A 24,300-nucleotide genomic window follows, 5' to 3' on the forward strand; every position below is an offset into this window, starting at 1 on the left:
GATGATAGCCTTTGCTGGAGAGGCTGTGGAGGAAGGGGTACCCTCATCCATTGCTGGTGGGAATGCAATCTTGTGCAACCACTTTGGAAATCAGTGTTTCGGTTTCTCAGGAAATTCGGGATCAACCTACCCCTGGACCCAGCAATACCACTCTTGGGAATATACCCAAGAGATGCCCTATCATATGACAAAAGCATTTGTTCAACTATGTTCATAGCAGCATTATTTGTAATAGCCAGAACCTGGAAACAACCTAGATGCCCTTCAATGGAAGAATGGATGAAGAAAGTGTGGAATATATACATATTAGAGTACTACTCAGTGGTAAAAAACAATGGCATCTTGAATTTTGCATGCAAATAGATGGAAATAGAAAACACTATCCTGAGTGAGGTAACCCAGACCCCAAAAGATGAACATGGGATGTACTCACTCATAATTTCTTTCTAGCCATAAATAAGGGACATTGAGCCTATAATTTGTGATCCTAGAGAAGCTAAATAAGAAGGTGAACCCAGCCGGGCGATGGTGGCGCACGCCTTTAATCCCAGCACTCGGGAGGCAGAGGCAGGTGGATCTCTGTGAGTTCGAGACCAGCCTGGTCTACAGAGCTAGTGCCAGGACAGGCTCCAAAGCCACAAAGAAACCCTGTCTCGAAAAAACCAGAAAAGAAAAAAGAAGGTGAACCCAAAGAAAAACATATAGTTATCCTCCTGGATATTGGAAGTAGACAAGATTGCCAGGCAAAAATTGGGAACTTGGCAGTGGGGTGGGATGGGGGTAAAGGGAAATGGGGAGAGAAAAGTGAGAAGGGGAGGATGGGGGGAGCTTGGGGGAAGGGGATGGTTGGGATAAAGGAAGGGTAGATATGGGAGCAGGGAAGTATATATCTTAGGGTTGGCAAGAGACTTGACTCTAGAGGGGCTCCCAGGTGTCCAGGGAGATGTCCCCAGTTAGTTCCTTGGGCAGTTGAGGAGAGGGAACCTGAAACGAACTCAGGACCGCGAGGGGTGCACCCACCCACTGAGACAGTGGGGCTGATCTATTGGGAGCTCACCAAACCCAGCTGGTCTGGGACTGAAAAAGCATGGGATAAAACCCAACTCTCTGAACAGGGCGGACAATGAAGGCTGATGAGAAGCCAAGGAAAATGGTACTGGGTTTTGATCCTACTGCATGTACTGGCTTTGTGGGAACCTAGCCTATTTGGATGCTCACCTATTTAGATCTGGATGGAGGGGGGAGGACCATGGACTTCCCACAGAGCAGGGAACCCTGACTGCTCTTTGGACTGGAGAGAGAAAGGGAGAGGAGTGGGGGAAGGGGAAAGAAGTGGAGGGAGGAGGAGGGAAATGGGAGGCGCTGAGGAGGTGGAAATTTTTTCTATAAAAAATATATCAAAAAAATGTTCATCAAGACAGTATATGAATTGCAATATACTTAATTTTACAAATATGTATACATTAAATCTCAAATAGTTCTGAGAACACACATTTCTTTATCACCTTGTAGGCTTTGTCCAATTTGATATGCCTTTGTGACTCTCTAAGATGTTCTTATTGCATTATAAATTCACTGGAGGAACAACCAATAATCAGCAGTTGTCATACTTGTACTAAGTGTTGAGTCCAAATGTCATAGTTCAAGCTCCTAACCCAGCAGGTCTGGAGTGTCTTAAAAACTGGTTTGTTTATCTGTTTATTTGGAGACAAGTTCATGATTTGTACTTCACGCTGACATTGACAGAGGATTCACTCTGCCTTGGCCACTTGAGAAACTACATTTCAAACTGCCTAGGTGATTTTGATGCAGGCAGCTGAATGAGTGTAGATGGCATGTTTTAGCCTATGGATTAAAAATATACCTGTATAGTCAGGCAGTGATGGTGCATGCCTTTATTCCCAGAACTTGGGAGGCAGAGGCAGGTGGATCTCTTTGAGCTAGTGCTAAGACAGACTCCAAAGCTACACAGAAACCCTGTCTCAAAAACAAACAAACAAACAAAATCTGTATAAATTGGCATTTTAGTTTTGCTTCCTTTACTGAACACAATATACTGAGCTTCTCTGTGCTATGTGTCTTACTCTAGGCACTAGGGGTGATGCTATGGAACAGAGGCATCTGTGGACTCATGGTTGTGATGCGTTGTGCACTTGTTCTTTCACCAAGGCAATCATCCAAGTCATTGCTTCCTATTCAGACTGTGGGCTTTTCCTCAAGTTGTATCTGGTTTGTCTTTTCTCTGTATGCAAGGATATTGAGTGTAACAGAAGAAATAATAATGGAAGATTAAAAACAGGAAGAATGCAGGAGGAAGAGGTAGAAGGGCAATAAGAGGAAAGACAAAGAAAAAGTGAGAAGAAAGGAGGGAAGTAAGTAGATTTGGGAGCTAGACATGTAGACTAGAGAGAGTTTGGTGGTTGAGTGTAGTACAGGGCACAAGGATCAGAAAAAAGGAGTTTGAGGTGATACTTAGTTTTCTGCTAAGCTCGTAGATTATAGGGAAATTCACTTAAAAGTGGGGGACATACAGACAGAATAGGTATGTAGGAAAAAGGAAAGTGGTTCAGTCCTGCTAATTTAGACTTATCTTCTGCTTTTAGATCCTCTGGTGGGTACAGCGGTAGACCTTTGAAGACAACGATGTGAGTAGGTCTGTGTTATGAGATACTGTGGGCACGAGGAGAATAGCACAGGAATGACACTAGAGAGCAGAACCATGCTCCACAGAGAAGTTCATGGGATGGGAATTTGCTGTTTCCCTAACAAGCTGCAGTTAACCTTTTGGGCCATGGCATTTCTAAGATGCAACTTCTAGAGCATTCTGAATTTTATAGACTTATGAAAGTTGTTTCCACGTCCGTTAGGTTCTTGGTAAACACTTCTATTGATTTCAAGTATGTCAAGAATGAAAAAAGAAGAGGAACCAATGAAGACCGAGGAGCAAGCAGAAAATGGAAACCCAAGACCCCAACTCCTCTGTATTTGTTCTTCTACCTTAATTTAATGGTACACATAAACCTTTAACTGAGAAGTCTATTCCCTTTATGCATCTGATCGTAAAATTAGGAACGCAATAACACACCTAGAAATAATTTATTGACTCTTCATAGCTCCCCAAACTGTCATTTAAATTTTTCTCCATTTTGTTTTGAGTTTTCATTCTTGGATCCTCAAAACTCATGGCTTAGTTAACTGAGAAAAGAGACCATTCAAACAACAGTAAAATTATGTTGTCTTCTTCATAGGCATTTGGAAAACTAAGGCTGGAATATCTTTATGTTTTATAAAGGTTTGCTCTTTCACACACTTACCTACGGAAGTGATGACGACAGTGAAGCGAGCTTCATCTCGCCTTCCCGTCATGTTGTTGTAAGCACAGCACACGTAGTCAGCAGTCTTCTGGGCCACTTTCTCAGACGTGACTTCTAGACGAGGCCCGTGTTTAATGACATATGTTGTATTGTCAGATCTTTGGATCCAGGAGTAGGAGTTGGGGGGATAAGAATCAGCAGAACAATCAAATAGGATGGCTTCACCTAGGTCAACAGTGAACACTTCTCCCAACTTTTGCCCTTTGTCAGAATTAACTTGAAGTCCGTAAGGTCCATCTGTATTAAAGCAAAGAAGAGATGGAGGGTGTGTGTCATATGAAGAGTCATAGCACAGTTTCAGGGCTTGAGGAGTTTGTGTCTTCACATAGACTTGAGGAAAGGCAGCCTCACTTAAACCCTCAATTATATTTCTAGGTTTCATTCTGATATTCTCAAAACTGGAAAGTACTTGATTAGACATATTTGCAATAGTTAAGGCCTGAAACTTAGTCTCCAGATTTAAAGACACTGACATCATCAGTGTAGGGCTAAGCTTTTTGTGCCATATTGATAAATGCACACGGTCACTAGGCAACCTCTGTCTTTCTGAAATAGGAATTACACTTGAAAACATTTTTACAACAAATAGGTACTATTTTCTCCTTGTCAAGCATACTTTGAGAAGTGTCCATTTTTCCTCTTAATGTCAGGTCATGCAAATATTTATCAAAGACCATTTCAGAAGGAACACAGATTTGTACAAATAGGTAGGTGTTTCAGATTTTCTTAAGATTTTAACAGATTAAAAAAGTTCTTGTAGCTGGTGTTGGTGTATGCCATTGATCCTAGCACTAGGGTTTCAGAGTCAGGCAGACATCTGAGTTCAAGGCCAACATGGTCCACAGAGTGAGTTCCAGGACAGCCATGGCTACACAGGGAAACCCTGTTTTGAAAAAAAAAATTAAAAGAAATCCTTCTAAGCCTTAGATTCCATTGGAATACACACACACACACACACACATTACATACCACTCTCTCTCACACACACAGTCACACACTTACACACACCACATATACCACACACACGCACCACACATACACCATAAACACACAACATACACACAGCGCACAGACACAGCACACACACACCTTACACACAATCACACACAGACCACACACACACTCACTCTCACACAGCACACACACCCAATAACACATCGTCATTGAAAAATTAAAGAGCTACTTAACTATGGCTATTTGATTGTGTTTTCCCACACTTCTGCATCTATGAGAATCACTATGGCATTAGACCAGTTGAAGACACATGCCACAGGCCTTCTTGTAGAGAATGAGAGCAATATTAAAAATATTACCCAGATATGAGGTTTCTTCTCTAGGCTAAGTTATTTTGGGCATGGCTATACTCACTTTTCACTTGACATTAACTGACATTTACTTGACACTGGCCCCAGGAAGGAACTCCAAGTAGTTAGACATATAGATTATATTTTATCTTAAATAAGTTTCACGAGACAAATGTTATTTTCATTATTATAGTTTTAAATGTAATTTCTCACAGTCACGTAGCTATTAGACAGCCCTACTGAGACATTTAGAACAATAAGGTTTGTGTTATATAATTTTTCTATGTCAGAATATTGTTGGCTAACCATATTGCTTTATGATAAATTACCATCTCATGTAATTAGTCAAGCAACCATTTAATTGTTAAAGGTTTGAGAGATAATAAGTATAAAATGATTTGCATTTAAATATTTAGGAATGTATGTGTATATTTGTGACCATTTAACAAACAGGCCATGGATTTTGAAAGGGATCAAGGAGGTGTAGGGGAGAGATTGGAGGTAGGAAAGGAAAATGGGAAGTAATATTATTATAAAAATTATAGTTAGTATGCAAACAATTCGCATTGTTAAGGAATTTACAAACTGTATTAACTGCTCAGTATTTTCATTTTTTTAAAAGCCGCCATAACTGTCTCTATATGTGTAATCATGTGATGTAAGGACAAGATTTTAGGGTAACATTTTTTTTAACCATGAATTAAGTGTTCTTTGGAAGTTATTTATACTTTTGGGATCTCTTCATCTTTTAATATAAAAATATAGATTAGCTAACTGCCAAAATTATTATGCTTTTGAAGTTATGACAAAATTCTTGATATTACGCTCTAGCATTTGGGGCTATTGTCAAACCGATCTTAGTTAAGTTTGTGGATCTTCATTGAGCCATAACTTTCTGATCCATCTGCCTTCATGAAGACAAGTTTCATAAGATATAACAGAAGCTGGAAATAGTGTTTTATAGAGTATATTTAGTTATATAGCCTGTTTTCCTTCTGAAGACATAGGACAATGTGAAGTGTCCCACAGCACTATATTACTATGGTTATAGCAGTAAACCTACTGTCAGGAGGAAGGCAGAAGCTAGCTTAGTCAGTCCTTGCTATCCTGAGGAATTGGTTACAGGATCCACTCTGGGTACCAAACTGGTAGATGCTCAATTGCCCTATAGAAGCTGGAGTGCTAACTGTATGTTATTTACATATATCCCCTTGTAAAATTTAAACATGCTTAAATATGGTTAGATTACTTATAACACTGGATACGAGGTAAATGTTCTGCAAATAGTTGTATATTAGAAATGAAAAGTTGTTTTAATGATTCAGAAAAAAAATCAACATCAAGGTTACTTATGCACGATGCTGTTCTAGGCATCAGGGAGGAACTGGGACACTGAAGATAGCGCCCAAGACTGAGTCTTCTGCTCTGTGCTGTGACGGAGGCTCTTTCTTTAGGTTGCCAGCACTGATGAGAGATATAAGACAGTGCAGTCAGGGGCCACTAACTGCTTCCCCTGGAGGAGAGGCAACGGAACAAATGGGGTGTGGTTTGCAAGTTCAAGAGACCTCTGTTCATGTGCACAATATAAAATCTGAGAGTTGTTCTAGACAGAGCAATAGAGATGTGAAAAGGAACACAGGAGTGACCATAAAAACAGGTTTCGATTCCTATCTTCCCACTGGCTTCCACTTCCAGGGTTTACAGAACATGCCTGTGATGACATGTTGCTGTGTAATTGATCTCACATGGGAACAACTGTGGTGCCTTTCAAAGCGGACCATGCTCTTCCCAGCTCCAGGAGGAACTCCCCTGGAATTGCCTCAAGATCTTGCGATATATTTGAGTATTCCCACAGATAGCATTTCTCTAATCTTGGATGGTGGGTTTGACTCTATGGAAGAAGTACATATTTAGATTCATGGTTGCTGAGTACTACCAATAATTTTAAAATAACTTGTAAATAAAACATCCTTTGAAAGAAGAGAACTTGATAATGCAGATTTCTTCTTTGCTCACATGTCTGTTGATTTTGCTACTTCCTTATTTGTTGGGTTTCATGGTTGATACCACCTTTCTCTCTTTCATACACCAATCTGACTCTCTCTGTAATATGCCACATCTATCTCCCCAAAGTTAGTTTCATGTCTCTCAATCCTCTATGAAACCCTCCCTGTCAAGCATTTCTTCCAGTTCCCAGAAACTAATACTTTGAGGCATTTAAATTCATTACTTTTGACACAATTTTATAAAATTTATATTTTATCTGATTATAAAAAGGAAATGCATGTTCATTGTAAAAAATTATAAAATAAAGAAACACACCAATGAAAAGTTATCATTTTAAAAATATTTTTCTTATTTTACGACCTTTGGTGCTCTGCCTGCATTTTCAGTCTGTATGAACTTGTCAAATCACTTGGAACTGGACTACAGACAGTTGTGTGGGTGCTGGGAATTGAACTCAGGTCCTCTGGAAGAGCAGCCAGGGTTCTTAACTGCTGAGTCACCTCTGCAGCTCTGAAAATTTATCATTTATTTTCCTAGAACCCCAACATCTGTATATCTGTATAATCATCTCTTTCTCTATTTACAGCTCCCTCTTTCCCATTATTCTCTTCCACCTCTTCTTTTTTCCTACTTCTGTTCCTCCCTCACCCCTTTCTCTGTTCCTGTATTTGGTCTGTGTCTGTCTTTTCTGTGTGTTTCTCCCTCTCACACACATAAGCACACACAGGCACACACCTTCATCTTACGGTCTACACACTGTTTACATTCTCTTCTCCCCTGACTGGACTATGGCACTATTTTCTTTACAGTGCTCAGCACTTCAGAGTGAAGATTCTTCTATTTTGAGCTATAATATAGCGCCTTGGTCAAGTCAATGGGCAGCCCTGTAGGAGACATTTGCAATGACTCAACTAGCGTGACTTCTGATTCAGATAAAAACAGATGCATAATTCCATTTGCCTTTGGATTATAGTTCACCGTCTTGCCTGTGGCAGAACACCCTCAATGGAAATGAACTCTTTGCCTTAGGGATGGCTGTTTACTAAATGACTTGTAAAATCACTTGTCATATGTTCTCTTTAACCATTTATGACTGGGTGGGAATGGGACCTAAGTTTCCATCATGATGCTTCTTGCCACCCTGCAAGGGAGCAGATGGTAAGTATTTACTGCAAATGTTCCCTCTTCCCTTTAATTTTTATCACTTAGAGTACTCCCTGCAGCAGTGTCATGTGTTCCACAGAAATTGAAGTGGTTATTGAGTTATTATTTACAGTTGGAGCCAGAGGGCATTTACATTTTGTAAACCATAAATAGCTATTTGATGACTTTTTACTCGGCATGGTATTTCATTAAGGTTAGCACCAGATTATGACATCATGGCCCAATGAACATATAGTCAATCTTGATAGATTTTGTTATAACTTTATTAGCAATAAAAATAATTCCTGCTCTACATGAAAAAAAATGTCAGGGAAACAATAAAAACAGAATAGATAATTCATGAAGATATTCTAAATTATAATGTGGATATCTATGGAAGAATATTAGAATATGATGGCCTCTCGATTATTATCTTTGTCTGATCAATCACAGAGTCATGGAGTAAAAGTGGGATGGGAAGAATGATATGAACAAAATATTCAGGTTAAAACTGAGTTTCTAACGGCGTCAAGTATTGCCCTATAAAATTAAAGATGCTTAGCAATATGGAGCTCCTATGAGAGTTTGTTGTACTGATACTTACGAGGAGAGAGCGTCAAGGAAGACAGAGGGTAGTGGGGAGCAGAGACAAACATGTACAGGGTACTGTCTTTGCTCAGAGACTTGAGTGTCTTTGTGACACTGAGGAGATGAAAACAGGCAGGACAGATGGGCCTTTCAATAGGAGATAATGAAGGAAGAGGAGTAACTACATACAAACGGAGCATTGGGGAATGCATCACACTAGGCAAATATTCCCAGTGTATAGGGAATGAGAAAACTCCAGACACCTTGATGCCACATCAATAGAAGATCAGTGACAAACTCTTATGTAGGCTATTTAAACCTTGTCACTTGAAACCAAGGAAACAAAGCAAAACAAAAACAAGTAATAAAACAGGGCTGAAGTTGCGATAGCAAAAGAAACTAATAATGCAATTAGATTGTGCATCTAGGTCATATAGTAGATTATTGCTGAGCCAAGAAAATCCTGATGACATGACTTGCCTTTGATTCAATTTGTTCATATTTTCTTTTTCCTGTGTTTACATATCTTACATATTTAGGTTTGTGCTACTTGTGTTTGAACTGAAGTTTTAATTTTTGAAAATAACCTGCTTAGTAAAGAAATACATCTATAAATGCGTTGCACTGTTTCCAAATCTTCCCTACAGTTCCAGCACACTTGCGCAGCATGCTGAAACTTAGACTTTCTTTGTCTATCTGTTGCCTCTGCTTTAAAGGCAGACAGAATATTCTCACAAGGCTATCTGAAAAGACTTTTTAAAACCTTTAAAAAATATAGTTATAAATTAAGCTATAAAAATAATTGCCACTGGGCAGTGGTGGCGCACTTTAATCCTAGCACTCGGGGGGGGGGGGGGGAGGCAGACAGATCTCTGTGAGTTCCAGGCCAGCCTGGTCTACAAGAGCTAGTTCCAGGATAGGTTCCAGAGCTACAGTGAAACCCTGTCTCAGAAAAAAAAAAAAAAAAGGAAAAAAATTTGTCATAGTTAAACACAAATCAGGTATTGTGGTTCATGCCTACAGTCTCAGTACACAGGAGGATGACCCTAAACTCGAGCCTGGGCTATATATTGAGTACCAGGCTAGCCTGGGATGTGGAAGGGGACACTGGCTCTAAAACAGATGAGCAAACAAATAAAACAAGCTACGATTTGTCTCAGTCCTTGAAAAATACATTTACTTCCTCTTTGGGTCTGGTCTCTTGTTGCTGTCTGTGCAGGAGATGGTTTTCCAGACCTTTCCACTTGCTCAACCATGCTCATTGTAACACGTTCACTCTGTCACTTTACAAAAGGGGGCTTTTCTTCAGGAACAGGCAATATTTCTCGCCTTTGTATTCACGTGGAATAATAACTTTATAATGAAATGCTGGCGAACTATTCTACAGCGCTACTGCGCTGACTAGGGGCCAGTCAAGTGTTCTCTCTCTTCTCATCCAGTGACAGTTCAGTCACACGATTGCTCCATGAGGTAGGTTCCCGAGGTCAGCGCTGATGATGAAGAGAATGCTGCACAGAGACATGAGCTTGCCAACCCAGGATTTGAACTCTGGCCCATGACTCCGCAGTTCTTACTCTTGCCTGCTTTGCTTCTTGTGACTCCTATCCAAAACAGCCACGACATTTGACTCCATACATTTTACATAGTTTCCCCTACTAAAAACATAGGATTCATGTCCAATTTTAAGATCCAGTAATTCCGTTTCCTGTAGTTGAATTTTGCGGGTTTTCAAGCAAAGACACTGTGCACATATGTGTCACTCCTTTGTTCTTCTCCTGGCCCCAGCAGCTCTCTTCTGTGCCCTCAGTGCTGCTATTCAGTTTTAATTTAAGCATCATTTGGTTGCAGAAGACCATACTTTATTCACATGCTAGTGCTTTTCTCTAAAGTTTTTATTTTTTATTTTTGATGCATGTCCTCAAGAGGGCTCTGCCGGTACTCTAGTGGTGAAAGTATGCACATTTATGAAGTAGATGCACATATATGAAGCAGATGAAGACAAATGCATCCACAATAGCACCATATTCTCTTTAGTGAGAGCTTGTTTATATGCTTCTTTTTCTATTTTTTGGACAATATCTCATTTAATCTCAGTAATACTGAGAGGTAATTTCAAATATCTCGTTTTTATAAATGAGGCCCAGAAAGACCAGGGGACTTACTGAGACCACATAGGCCATTATCAACCCCATTTATCACTCCTGTTGTCTGACCTGTGAGCACTAGGTGCAAGGTTTACTGTCTCTTCCACTATTATGAAGACATATTTAATGAGTGAATAGATTTGTGTTCCAGGCTCAGTTGTGTTAGAAGGTGAAAACTTCCTCCTCATGCCAGACATAACAAGTTTTCCATTGCCACATCTCACTTTTCTTGGCTACATAGTTGCTCTTGCAATCTTACAGTAAGGGCTTCCCAAAGAGGTAGCTGTTGGCTTTCAGCTGAAGATATGCTGCCCCATCTCCAGAGGTCATACGGTGATGTACAAAGATAGGTTTTTGTTACTGCTGGCATGCACTGGTGGAGGACAGTGAGGCTTCTGAGTACCCTAAATTGTCCACAACAGTCCCATAGCAGAGTTTTCCAATCTCCCAATGTCACTGTTCTAAACAGTGAACAAGTTCCATTTTACATTAAACTTTGCATGCAATATTAAGCATATTAAAGGGTAGGTGTGATGATTCGGTGGGTAAAGCAGGTTTCTTTCAAACCTGACAGTTTGATTTTTTCTCCCCTAGGGAAGAGAGAACTGACTCTCGAAAGTTGTCCTCTGACTTCGACAGACACGCTGTGGTATATATGCATACCTCAACACACACACACACACACACACTCCAAATAATAAATAAATGAGATTTAATCATATTAGAGGTAGTACTATGACTCTAATGACTAGAAAAATACTAGAATAAAAATGAAGGGCCTTGTTTGGGGCTGTGATTGTAGCATGATACAAACTGAAGAGTTTGAAACATTTTACTTGTACGTGAGATTCCATCTCAACAATGAAAACAACAACTGAAGGGAATTAGAATTCAGAAGTAATTACTGATCTTCTTGGGAAAACACTTGAGATTGTTCTGCATAGAATCCTTCCAGAACCCTCCTTTCAGAAATGGGAGAATCACTTTTCAGCCTTCGGTTAAGATCAAATGTAGAAATGGTGGAGAGAAAACAGGCACAGGGAACACCTGTCCTTCAAAGTACTCTCCCACACATAACCTTTCTCCTTTCTCATGCAGTCTACAGAACATATCCCATTCCTGGATCTCCATCATCTCCTCTCCTTCTCGGAGAGGAATGAATCAGCCCCTCTTTGTGGTACTGGATTCTTGGGATTGAAAATGTACTCACTCATTAATGGACTCTAGCCATAAACCAAGGTCATTAAGCAGATAGTTCACAAGCCCAGAGAAGTCAAATAACAAAGTAAACCCAAAGAAAACATATATAGATCCTCCTGGAAATTGGAAGCAAACAAGATTGCTGGGCAAAAGTTGGAAGCATCAGGGTGGGGATAGGGGTGGGAGTGGAGTTGGGGGAAGGGGAGATGGGGAGAGAGAAGGGAGAAAGGAAAGACTGGAGAGAGCTTGGGGGAGTGGGAGGGTGGAGATGGAGGAAGGGCAGATATAGGAGCAGGGAAGAAGATATCTACATTAAGGGAGCCATTTTAGGGTTGGCAAGAGACTTGGCTCTAGAGGTGATCCCAGGTGTCCACGGGGATGTCCCCAGCTAGGTCCTTGGGGAGCGGAGCAGAGGGTGCCTGAACTGTCCTTTCCCCACGATCACACTGATGATTATCTTGAATATCACCATACAATCTTTGTCCGACGACGGATGGAGACAGAGACAGAGAACCTCATCAGAGTAACGGACTGAGCTCCCAAGGTCCAGTTGAAAGGCAGGAGGGAGAAGATGAGCAAGGAAGTCAGGACCGCGAGGGGTTGGTCCACTCATTGAGACAGTGTGCCTGTTCTAATGGGAGCTCGCCAAATCCAGCTGGACCGGGACTGAATGAGCATGAAATGAAACCAGACTCTCTGAATGTGGCTGACAATGGGGGCTGACTGAGAAGCCATTGATAAAGGCACTGGGCTTGTTTCTACTGCATACTGGATTTTTGGGACCCTATTTGGATGCAAAGCTTCCTAGGCCTGGATGTAGTGGGGAGGGTCTTGGACCTCCCACAGGGCAGGGTACCCTGCTCTCTCTTAAAGAGGGAGGGGGAGGGAGGAGTGTGGATGGGGGAGTGGGAGGGGAATGGGAGAAGGGGAGTAAGTGTAAAATTTTTAATGGAAAAAAATAAATAATTAAAAATACAAAAAGAATTCCACTACACATGAAATCACTTATTGCTTAGAATCACAAATTTCACTTTGAATGCCCTGCGATTAATGTTTCAACTTGGTCTTCAAAAGGGAAAGTTGTGCCAGTAGATATATTTCTGGACCAGACAATGCCTAGACCACAAGACTATGACAAGTACTGAGCTACAATACTGATAAAGACCAAATGACTCCTGGGGCTGTTATTATCTATATCTACCCCTGTGAGACCTTCCCGTAAATACAGACATAAGACAAAGGCAAAACTTACAATATATGGTAGGCGTAATGATGTCACTTTCCATCTCACTGACAGGGTTTGACACAAGGCAGCTATAGTTTCCAATGTCCTCCTTTGTCACTGGAACGATCCAAAGGGTGTTGTTTTGGGGAGAAAATGAGTGGCTGGAGTTGATGCAAACAGGTTTCCCATTTTTTCGCCACTGGTAAACTAGCCTGGTACCCCCTTTCACCTGGCAGGTCAAGGTAATGTTGCCCACATACTCCACAGCCCCAGAATCAGGATGTGACTGGACCACTGGCTTCATGACGGGATCTGCAAGATCAAGAGGCATAGAAAGGATTCTTTTCCATCTGTGGGGCGGCAGCAAAACTCTAAGAAGCCTTTCCAATAGAGAGTCCTGGGAAAATTATTCCAATATTTCATATTTTGTAAATGTAGACAGCTTGGGTAACAGAGGATATTAAAAAGTCATAGAAGTTTAAAAATGGGTAAAACATGAAATGTATTTACACAGGTACAGCTAATAAAATTCTGGAACCTGAATTCAAGTATTGACAATGAATCTATTACTTGATATTTCATTAGTGGCTGGAAGCCCAGGGTTCCACTTTTCTCTTCATCAGGATTTCTCCACCATCACGCTTCGCCCCTCTTTCTCTCTGAACTTAAGAGTTCACGCGAGTCAGGCAAATGCTTGTCTGCCATGAAGGTAACTCTTACAGGCAAAGCAAATGTAGACAGTTATTCCCTTTTTGACTTATAGTGTACCCAAAGCACCTGGCAAGAAGGGATGTGGCAGCCTCAAATTTCTAGCCATCATCTGAAGAGTAAATTATACAGCTCATGTGAAGGCACATTTGAAAGCGTGTTGGGGCGTTATTCAAGAGTGGCATGTACACAATATCATGAACAAATTAAAGTCTACATTTCAGTCAACACTGGATTAACTTGACAGTTGGATATGATATATTATTGGGATTTTATTAAAGTTGGAATCTTCAAAGCAAATCCAATAGACGTTCCTGTTAGAAGGTGAAGTAATGAGACACTAGCTTTATTTTATAAATGTGGCACTCAGTAGGCAAATGGATCAACACGGAAAACAAGAAGACCACATTTCTTCCCTGGCTTTTAGCTCTAAGTACACAGATAAGGTTGGTAATTACATATGCATCCGCTATCATTTTAACAAACATCACCAATCTTCAAAATTCTTTCCTCTGTTTGATAAAATAGCGACTTGGAAGCCAGCAAGATGGGTCAGTGATAAAGGCAATTGCTGTCAAGCCTGAATTTGATCTCCAGATCCTGCATGGTGGAAGGAGCAAAACTACTCTAGTAAGTTACTTCTGATCTGCACATGTGCTCTGAGGCGTGTTCTGGAACACACTCACACACATGTAAGTAAACAGAAAGCAGACATAAGGAAATAGTTACTGATCTGCACATGTGCTCTGAGGCGTGTTCTGGAACACACTCACACACATGTAAGTAAACAGAAAACAGACATAAGGAAATAGTTACTTGTTCAGAGTTAAATGTCCTACACTGGCAAAGGGAAGAGGCCTTTACACGTGTCAATGTATTTTTCCTGCACTTTGGAGAGACAGACTTTGATAGTCTTCATCTCTGTAAGATCACAGAGTACACAGAGGCCAAGGTTGTAACACATAGGCAGCCTGTGACTGGATCCAGCACTTTAAGCTTTGATTTTTCATCAAGCATTCAGTCGAGTTTGAAGCTTCTTCCTTAGGTAAATATAAATATATCATGTATTATCCTACAAAGGAAATTGCATCAGGGTGCAAACAGACCTCATTTTCCAGCCCAGAGGAAAAGGAAACAAATGAAAGATTAGGAAAAGTGAGGTTGAAGTGACTTGGAGGGGAGCTGAACAACTTGAGGACATCTGGCATTTGTTCATTTAATTCAACCCTTTGTCTTCTGTGGCAAAAGCAAAGGGTTTGCAACAGCAACTTGTATATGTTATTATGTTTTTTTTTTAAAAAAATGAATTGTGTACACTGGTCAAGTTAAACACATCCCATTTGTGTCTGTGTGGGGATGCATGTGGTACGTGATAGCTAGGCATCATAGTAACCGAGGAAAGCCAATCACTGGACTAGTCATCCGTATCAAACACAAAGCTGACATTCCCCTGTTGAAAAAGTTTTTGCTTAGGTTCTTAAAGCCTGTTTACTAAAGGTTTTGGTTTCATTTCCCTGAGTAAATCCAACGTTACAATCCAGGTAAGGGCTGTCCTATTAAAACTTGTATGAAAAACTGTTGAGGGAAAAAATTATGAAAATTCTGGCTAGGTAATTCGCCCCTTTCCCTACAGTTGCTCTGCAGACACCTGGTCTGGCAGTCATTGTTTTAGTCCCCTGTAGCCTCTTTTGTCTCCCCCCTCCCTCCTTGCTCCCTAAGGGTTACTGAGTTTACTATGGCCAGCACAGCTCTGAGCACTGAGAAGAAAGCAGCAAGTATACAGACAATGCTCATCTTCCCACAGACCTCATGTTCAAGTCAGGAAGAGAAACACTAAAAGTTAAATACAGGTACTATTTACAGGTGATGGTAAGTTCGATGGAAGTTTGATGAACAAAGAGAAAAGCAGAATTAAAGTCAGTGAAACAGCGTGTGTGTGTGTGTGTTTGGGACTAAGATGATATTGTTATATAGAGTGGAGAGATGTCAGAAAAGGCTTCACAGATACAACAATTGAGATGCCTAAAAGAAATAAAGAAAGTGATATTTGGGATAGAAACTGTCTGGATATAGTGAAGAGTGAGAACAGAGGACCTGAGAGGTGAGTGTATCCGTCCTGTTCAAGGTAAAGCAAGAGACCATTGTGGCCAGAACAGAGGGTATAGAGCACAGAGGTAGAGAATGGAGTCAGATTGGTTCTAGGTATGCTGGGATCTGAACATTATTGTTAGTACTTTGACACCCATTTGAGTGCACTAGGAAGCTGTGACAAGTGTTTGCCATTACAGGGGGAAGCAAGAGCAGAAGCACAGATGGTAGGGAGCAAGCTATTACAAATCTCAGGTCAGGACAGTTAGAGGCAGGAGCAAAGCAGTGCTGGAAGCACCTGGAGTGATTTTTAGGGTTCCTGCAGACAGGGTGTATGTAATGAAAGATGGGATTGTCTGAGATGCATGCAAAGCCTTGGCCTGAGGAAGCAATAGAATCAATTTAATTTTTAGTAAAATGAGATACTAGTGTCAAATAAAGAGGACAAAGAAAATGAAGTTGAATTTTGTGCATAGTATGTTCAAGGTATGCCACTTACAAATTTTCATAAGAAAAAATAAATGTCTAAAGGTTAGTTAACTCAAGTCTCCTTTGGGGCGCATTTCCACAAACTTCTATTGTCCTGACATAGAGTCCTTGGCTCATCTTCCCTTAAATGTTGTACCAAATAAAAATATTCAAGTGATCAAAAGTAAGAACCTTCACAAAATACAGCCTACAAATGAGAAAATAAGATGTCCATACCTCATTCTTGAGGCAACTTTATTTAAATCCTAAGAAAACAGTATATTTCTCTTATTTCTTAAAGGTCTGTTGCTGGGCACTGGGCACCTCCTCTCCATACAGATATCATTAAATCTCAGGAAACCTTATAGATAGGTAATGGTATTAAGGAAACTTTGAACATTAATTAATTCACTTGGAGTTGGGAGAGCCAGGACCTTAGAGCCTAGGAACCTTTGTAATCTGAGCCTCCTCTGCCTTGACCTAGCCTCTTCTCCACTGTCACAGAGGACTCACCATCAACGGTGACTTGTATCTTCTGGCTTGAGGAGAGAGTTCCATTTCCCTGGATGTTGACCTTCACAATGTAATTGCCCTCATCAGTGAACTGCAGCGGATTGATGAGGAGAGAAGCATTGGGTGGCATCATGGTGAACTTGTGTTGGTATTCCAAGTCGGGAACAACAGATTCGTTCACAGAGCCCAGCAAGTATTTGGGCATTGTGTGTGGTCGCTCAAACAGCCAAATGATCTGGATGCCAGACGCTGGAGTGTGGAAGCCATAGTGCACAGGGAGGTAGAGGGCCTGTCCCCTGATGCCATGGACAGTGTGTGAAGGCACGGTCACCTTCAGCCCCGAACAAACACCTGCTACAAAGAGAAAGAAAACTGCAAGTACCCTGAGCCACATCTCATAATAAAAAGGTACAGTTACAGTGGGTACTCAGTCAGATGATAATCCCTTTCAAAGAAGAAGGCTTCTAAGTATTGACTATTCCAGTACCAGTTACAGGTAGATGTAAATATTTGTCTCTCAAACCTTCTGCATTTGAAAGACTACACCCAGTGAGAATACCAGCTGCATGACTTCTCTAAGACAAGGCAAAAAGGAGAAGCAGAAGCTATTATCTCCTGTAATTACAGAGTAATAAAGAAAGAAGAACTGAGAAAGATTATGAGCTCTAAAGTTCAACAAAGCTATTAAAACATATTTGAAATTAGACAATGTCAATTTCATATTTTGATGAAACGATGAAATATGAAGGGATACTTCCCTGCGACAAATTTCTGCAAAGTCTTCTGAAGTAGCTCAATATTCGATGTTTGGAAGTCCCTCCTCGCTTTAGTCAAAGTCACACCAAATCTGAGTAATCTAGTAACTGTCACAATAAACTACATTCAGTTAAAAACAGTCGTTCCTTGTCCGCAGAGGACTCTGACTGCTGTGTAAGGAGCAAGGGGCAGACTTGGATGTAACAGAGTGGAGAAGGAGGAGCTCATCGAGATATGAGGGCAATGATAGCAGGGACGAATGGGGAAGGATGCTAAGACCATGGGACTTGTGGGCAATTTTACTCTATGCAAAATGAAAACGTAACTGGAGTTTTGATATCAGAGGAGGGACGTGACTTTTCCAATGATTTATTTGTCTCCCGCCAGCTGGGATGAGAATGGGCTGAGCAAAGAGAAAAGCAGGAACACCAAGGTATCTCGGGAAATGACTGCATCAAAGCAGGCAAGAGATGGGGCTTTACCGAGCCATGGTGTACTAGGCATCATGAGAAACGACTGGTTCTACCAAAGAACAGCAACAATAACAAAACAAAACACACCACACAGCTACCGCACTGCAGAGAACTTCTGGCTTTGGCACCGCGGTGGGAAAATCAGAAGTCCGTATAGGGCACATGCACGTTTAGATGCTCACTAGACATCCAAAAGGCAATGCTGAATGGACGTGGTGATCACGTTTTCATTATTAACTCATTAATGGTAGTTTAGGACAGAATTAGAGGCCTGAACTGATGTGAGGCATGAAGCTCTTCCCATGTACAGTCTTATGCAGTGTTTGTGTTGTTTGGGTCCATAAACTCACTGCTATGGCTAATCTTAGGTTTGTATATGCCTCTTAGCTTCTGGAACTTGGATCTCTCTCTCTCTCTCTCAATATATTTATATACATATACACATATTTACCATTTGTAATAAAAAAGTCCTTTTAGGATACCATACTTTTAGAACTCTAATTAAAATCTCTTTGCTTCATTTTACAAGTTTGTGGCATGGGTATGAAATCACTATCAGAGGAACATTTAGAGTGATAGGGTGGTTACATGTGTAACTTAAATGTAGACTCTCTTGAACACGGAGAGATAGAAAACAATGGCAGAGGGTCAGTGAGGCAGACTAGAGAGTAAAGGTGCCTGCCACCAAGCCTAATAGCCTGAGTTCAGTCCCCAGGACTACTCAGATGGTAGAAAAGAGAACTAACTCCCTGTGGCATGCTGTCCTCTGCGCCACGCTCACGCTGTAGCGCTCTCTCTCTCTCTCTCTCTCTCTCTCTCTCTCTCTCTCTCTCTCTCTCCCTCCCCCCCCCCCTCCCTCTCTCTCTCTCTCTCTCTCTCTCTCTCTCTCTCTCTCTCTCTCTCTCTCTCTCTCTCTCTCTCTCTCTCTCACACACACACACACAGAAGTAATGGTGTAGATACAGTAATTATAGATTCTTTAAGTAACCTTGTAAAGGGGACAAGAGAAGTGGGTGGAAGGCTGGGCGGGAATGTAGAATGTAAAATCACATCTGCAGGCACTGGGTATAAATCTGTGAGATATGGACGTGGGGAAATAGAAGAGCGAGAGATGCTGGTGGATTGAAACTGAGTAGGTGAGAGAAGATGGGAACTGGAGACAAACAAAAGGGTTTTTTTTCACTTCCGTTTTCTAAGACACATAAAATGATTATCCTCTTCAATTGCTTCCCATTTTCACTGTTTCCAGGAAGTCTCATCTAAATCAACTTATGGAAGGCAACTGGGACAAAGAAGGGAAGGGTCTGTTGCTGCTCCAACCCCATGAGAAATCAAGTTCTAAAGCACTAAGTGGTCTCGCCGTTCCCCAGAGCGGAGAGCTATATGTTCAGTGTGGTCAGACTCCTGGGCCTCTACACATGCCTGAGATAAACACACACCACACGTTTGCTTCAGGTCACCTATGTCAAAGGTATTACAAGGTGTATGATTTGTTTCTGTATGGAGAAGTACAAGAATGTTAAATTTGGAGATTAAAAAGAGAGAATTAGATGCTGAAATATCTAAATCATAGAGTTGCTTGAAGCAAAGGAGTAGTGGAAATTTTGCAAGGAAATTGTAGTAGGAAAAAAGGAATATGGATGAATAAACCAATGTCTTAAAACTAGTGACGTCAACGTTATGTAAAGCCGAGGCTGAGCGGAGAGCTCTAACAGCCAAGCGTTTCTAAAGACACTGGCCTTTGGAATGGGAGCTGGAAAGGAGCAGGTCCCTCCTTGGATGTGCGTTTTCTGGGCAAATGAGAACACACTCCTGTGCCCTCAGTTGAAATCAGGGAGACAGGGTTTTTGATAAGTAATAAATAAAAACTAGTCTTTAGCTCATTATTTCTATTTTTAGATATGCAAAACATAACTTTCACTGTGTCTGCTGTGCTGCTATGTTCATAAAAAAAAACCTGACTATATGAAAATATCTGCTAGCCATGTGTCAGGGTTCATGTCTAATCTTAGACTCCCTTGTAACTATATTTACCAGCAATGCTTAGATTCACATCACCCCGAAGTAAAGATGGCCAGGATCATACGCACTTCCTAAATTTGCAGAGGGGATACTTTATTTGACATTTTGATAAAGTTGGAAACGTGACGTTGTAGCAAAGGTCACATATTTATCTTAAAACAGTGTTTAGCCAGCATCCGGAGGTATTTCCTCAGAGTAGCCACTATGTACATTTCAAGACGAAAGGTTCAAAGGATTTGAAATAGTGAGTTGCAGAGTTTAGTCGACAAATTAAGTTGTCAATTCCTGGATGTTCTCTAACAAGTTGACAAACCCGTGTGTGTTCCAAGCGATCAAGGGGCTATGGTAGGAATCACATCACTGCCTTGTGAATGCACTGGGAAGACCTGCATGGCTGCTGACATAAAGTGCAGCGATTGCCTCTGGCACAGACTTACTGTGCATCTAAGACGTTTCCCAGTGTAGCCCAGGCGTCCCTGCTAGACTGAGGTGGGGCTGTCAGGCTTGAGTGCAACTTTAGCTGATCCATTTTCTCACTTGGGAGAGGTTCTTGCTCTTATGTTTTTCTGTAATTTAATCTATGCAATTGTAGCTGGGAAAAATTAGTTGAGATTACATTAATATGCTGGGGGTGGTTGCTAGGCTGGGGACACGGTCCCTAGAATGGAAATGTTACTGACTTTTGATCTGGATTTGAAAGTTGACTCTCAGTTATGAGACTCCGAATAAGTTAGGAGGAGAGAGTTTTATTTCATAAGACATTAACTATAATGCAGACGCTGTAGTCAGGAAACAAATAAAGCTACCTCAGTAGATCTGCAATTGGGACACATGACTTTAATCCCAGCACTTGGAGGAAGAGATAGGTGGATCTCTGGGAGGTGGAGTGCAGTCTGAGCCTCATAATAAGTTTAAACACAGCCAGGGCTACATAGTGAGACCCTGTCTAAAAACAACCCTCAGCCTCCCCCAAACCAACCAACCAACCAACCAACCAACCAACCAACAGACAACTAACCACCTTGCTATCTAAGCAAGTAAGTAAGTAATTAACTAACTAATTACTTTAGTAGAAAAAATTTCTTTTAAGACACAGGTTGCTAAATAGACCTCACTAAAATGCCTTGGCTGACCTGGAACTCAGGATCTCCTTCCTCAGCCTCCTGAATGCAGAGGTTAGAGTTGTGCATCACAACAGCAGGTGAAAGTAATAAATTTATATGGCATTTACACTCACCATACAAATAGGGAAAACTAATTCACTGGACTATTTAAAAGAAAGAACAATATATTAAAGTCTTAAGTAATATATTGCCAACCATATTTCTGAATATATTCAATAATTTAATCTAAAATAAAAATTCTTTAACAAATATGTCTGGTTATTTTTTTAAAAATATGTACAGCATAGAGAGAGATAGTGCAACTATTAGATAGTAGTTTTCTTGGAGGTTGCCTATGTCATTATTATTATTATTATCATCATTATTATTGACAGGATTTCACTATGAGAGCTTGGCTAGTATGTAGATCAGGTTGGCCTAGAAATTGCAAAGATATGCTTCTTGGCTTCTTGCCTATTCCTTCCAAGTGCTGGGATTAAGGGCAGACGTCACCACACCCAATGCCTGTATTGTTCTTATGGGACAGTTTATAGGTAACAAGTGTCAGCAAGGAATGAGTTTCCTTGTGTCAGCACCTAAAATCGCCCTGTTGGGAAGGGCACGAATCCACTGACCAGTCTGACACAACCACTCTGCGATTCTGGAACTAAACAGCTAACATTATGTTTTTTTTTTTTTTGTGATTTTACAAGCACACATTCTTTTTATTTACGTGTTTCTTTCTAAAAATGTACCAAACCTATGTCTTCAAACACGGTGGTTTACTAGTTTAGAAAGATGAGGTTTGCCTTGAGAAAATTTGAATTGCTCTTTCCTAATTGCATGAGAAACATAAAGGATAGCAGTTTCCCCACTCTCTCTTAAGGAACAGATCGACTTCAACAAAGTTCAGTGATTGAAATATTCATGGACGTTCAGTTTTCTTTTGTTATTCCAAATGTTTGCACATAATTGAAAATTTTGTATTTACTGGATTGACAAATACTTGCTGAATTTAAGAGAGCTATCCAGATTTGTCTGCTTTTGAGGCACTAGCAGCAGCTGGGGAGAGCATTAAAAATACTACTCATAAGCCAGCATCCACAACTACAGCAATAGCTTCACTTTCGAGAGCCTTAAGATATGCAATAGCAGTGCCTTCAAAAAGCTTGTAAAGTAAGGGATCCTTAAAGGGACTCTGGAAAAATTACCCATGTTCCAGGGGACTCCTGCGAGCAGTTTTACTGTATTGAATACAAACATTAGGTTTTACAAAGTGACCTCTGCAGCAGCTCAAAACAGTTGGTATTTATTTCCTCACTACCACACACAGTATTAGCAAACATAACACAACTATTGTTGACTGAAAACAAACGCTTGCATCTTTAGAAAAAATAGAAACTAGGAATCTGTATTTTGAAGAGACAACTTAATTATTCATTTGGAGCTTATTTTTAAAATATTTTAAAAAGAAAATTCAGAACTTCAAAATTCACAGAGAAAATCCAGTCCTTTAAAGTAAAGGATCTGTGTAGGCCTTGTGTCCCTCACCACCACCATCTTCAGAGAAAGTGGATTCCGTAAGGAGAGGAATCACAGTCCATTATATCGGTTTTATTTTTGAACTTGTGATTTATCCCAAGTATATCTTAGTTTTATTTTAGTCAAATTTCTCAAGTGAATTGGTTCCTGAGTTCTTCTTAAGGCCAACTATGAAACATTATTTGTGAAAAGCTAGTAGTCCCACTGTTTGAAAATGAAAAACAAGCAATAAACCGATGTAGGATCACTTACTATGGAAGGATATTTAAATTACGGCAGCAGATGTTTTTAATAACAATTTTAAAATATAGACTATATTACAGGCTTATATTTTATAATATGAACGTATAGTAACTGAGATGACTACAGTTTGGGGGAACAGATATCCGAAAAATTTACAGATGATAGTTTTATCTCAGTGAGATTTATATGCACTACATACATATGTGAGTAATAGTCATGTTTATAAAGAAAGAAAGCTAACAAAATATATTCCTGAAGATAAGGCTTGAAATACTCCCAAAGTCCAAAGCTCAAATTGCTTTATGTATCTAAGTTAGTCTTTAAAGCCCTCTTTAAGGTCCTACCAGACCAATGTAAACAAAACAAGAAACTAACTTGACCTTTTAGACCATAATAGCAAGGATGGAAAATGGGATAATCGGTGAAAAGAATATTGAGGGAGAAAAGCACTGGGTGATATAGAGAGGCAAAGTGTGACAAAAGAGAATGAGAGAAAAATATTAAGATAAACATAGGACTAGTTACTGACAAAGAGAAAACCTAAAGTCATTTTTGGAGCACTGATTCCTTAGACACATTTCTTTGTTTTGTCAGTTTAGCTAGAACTTCATGTTGTCCCAATTTATATTAAAGTAGAACAAACAGTTTGTATGTGAACTTTAATTTAAGCAATACCTTTCATGAAAAGAAAACCACTACTATGATTTGCTCTGAACTCATTGTGTGTTTTTAATTGAGTGCAGTATTATAACATTTTCTAATTACAACATTCCTTACCAAAGATTATTGAGCCTATCTGTAAGCCCCGGGAAAAGAAGAAATTCATGAGCGTTTTATACTACCTTAACTTTCTTAGCTAGTTCCATTGCTCCAAGGAGACAAAAGCAATCATTTCTTGAACCTCATTGCTTCTACATGATCCTGTTTCTTTGCTGGAACAGTGTGTTCTTGTTAAAAGGTTCTCAACTGTTCTTCAATTATCTGAGAAAATCTACAGTCCAAACCAAATATTTACCTTATGCCTACAAAAAATAAGCCACAAAGAAAACCAACAAAACCCCATAACCCAAACCCCACATACCTCAAAGTCAGTTCATGTAGGGCCTTACCTAGAAGAAGAAAGTGTATTTTGCAAAGAAAGATCCCAACCGTGCTGCTGAGGGGCTCCATGAAAGCATCCTGTCCCATGCATACGGCGCCCTGTGCTTAGTGGCAAGTTGGTTCATGGACCAGCAGCTGCTGGTTTATTTGCTAGGGAAATTAGCAGTGAGGTAACAGACCCTATCCTGCCTCTCGCTTCTGTGATTTGAATACAGAATGAATGTGTATACAAAGAACACAGGGAGTAGGAACACCTGTTATATGCTTTGCAAGAACACAGGGCTGTGGCTTTCGGAAT

The 24,300-nt window shown here is 40.4% G+C and overlaps 1 protein-coding gene across 1 annotated transcript in view; it reads right to left on the reverse strand.

The window, feature by feature from the left end:
• Nucleotides 1-24,089, reverse strand: part of Hepacam2 (HEPACAM family member 2) — a 38,462-nt gene extending 14,373 nt beyond the window's left edge. The window contains exons 1-4 of the mRNA XM_050130584.1: nt 24,011-24,089; nt 16,763-17,116; nt 13,013-13,297; nt 3,315-3,611 (exon numbers count right to left, since the gene is read on the reverse strand). Coding sequence (XP_049986541.1) covers nt 3,315-3,611; nt 13,013-13,297; nt 16,763-17,116; nt 24,011-24,089 — 1,015 coding nt within the window. The remainder of the gene's footprint in view (nt 1-3,314; nt 3,612-13,012; nt 13,298-16,762; nt 17,117-24,010) is intronic.
• Between the last annotated feature and the right edge of the window lie 211 nt (nt 24,090-24,300).

The sequence above is a fragment of the Alexandromys fortis genome, unplaced genomic scaffold, assembly GCF_014885135.2.
Source record: "Alexandromys fortis isolate MF-2015 unplaced genomic scaffold, M_Fortis_MF-2015_v1.1 scaffold_322, whole genome shotgun sequence".
Taxonomy (NCBI): domain Eukaryota; kingdom Metazoa; phylum Chordata; class Mammalia; order Rodentia; family Cricetidae; genus Alexandromys; species Alexandromys fortis.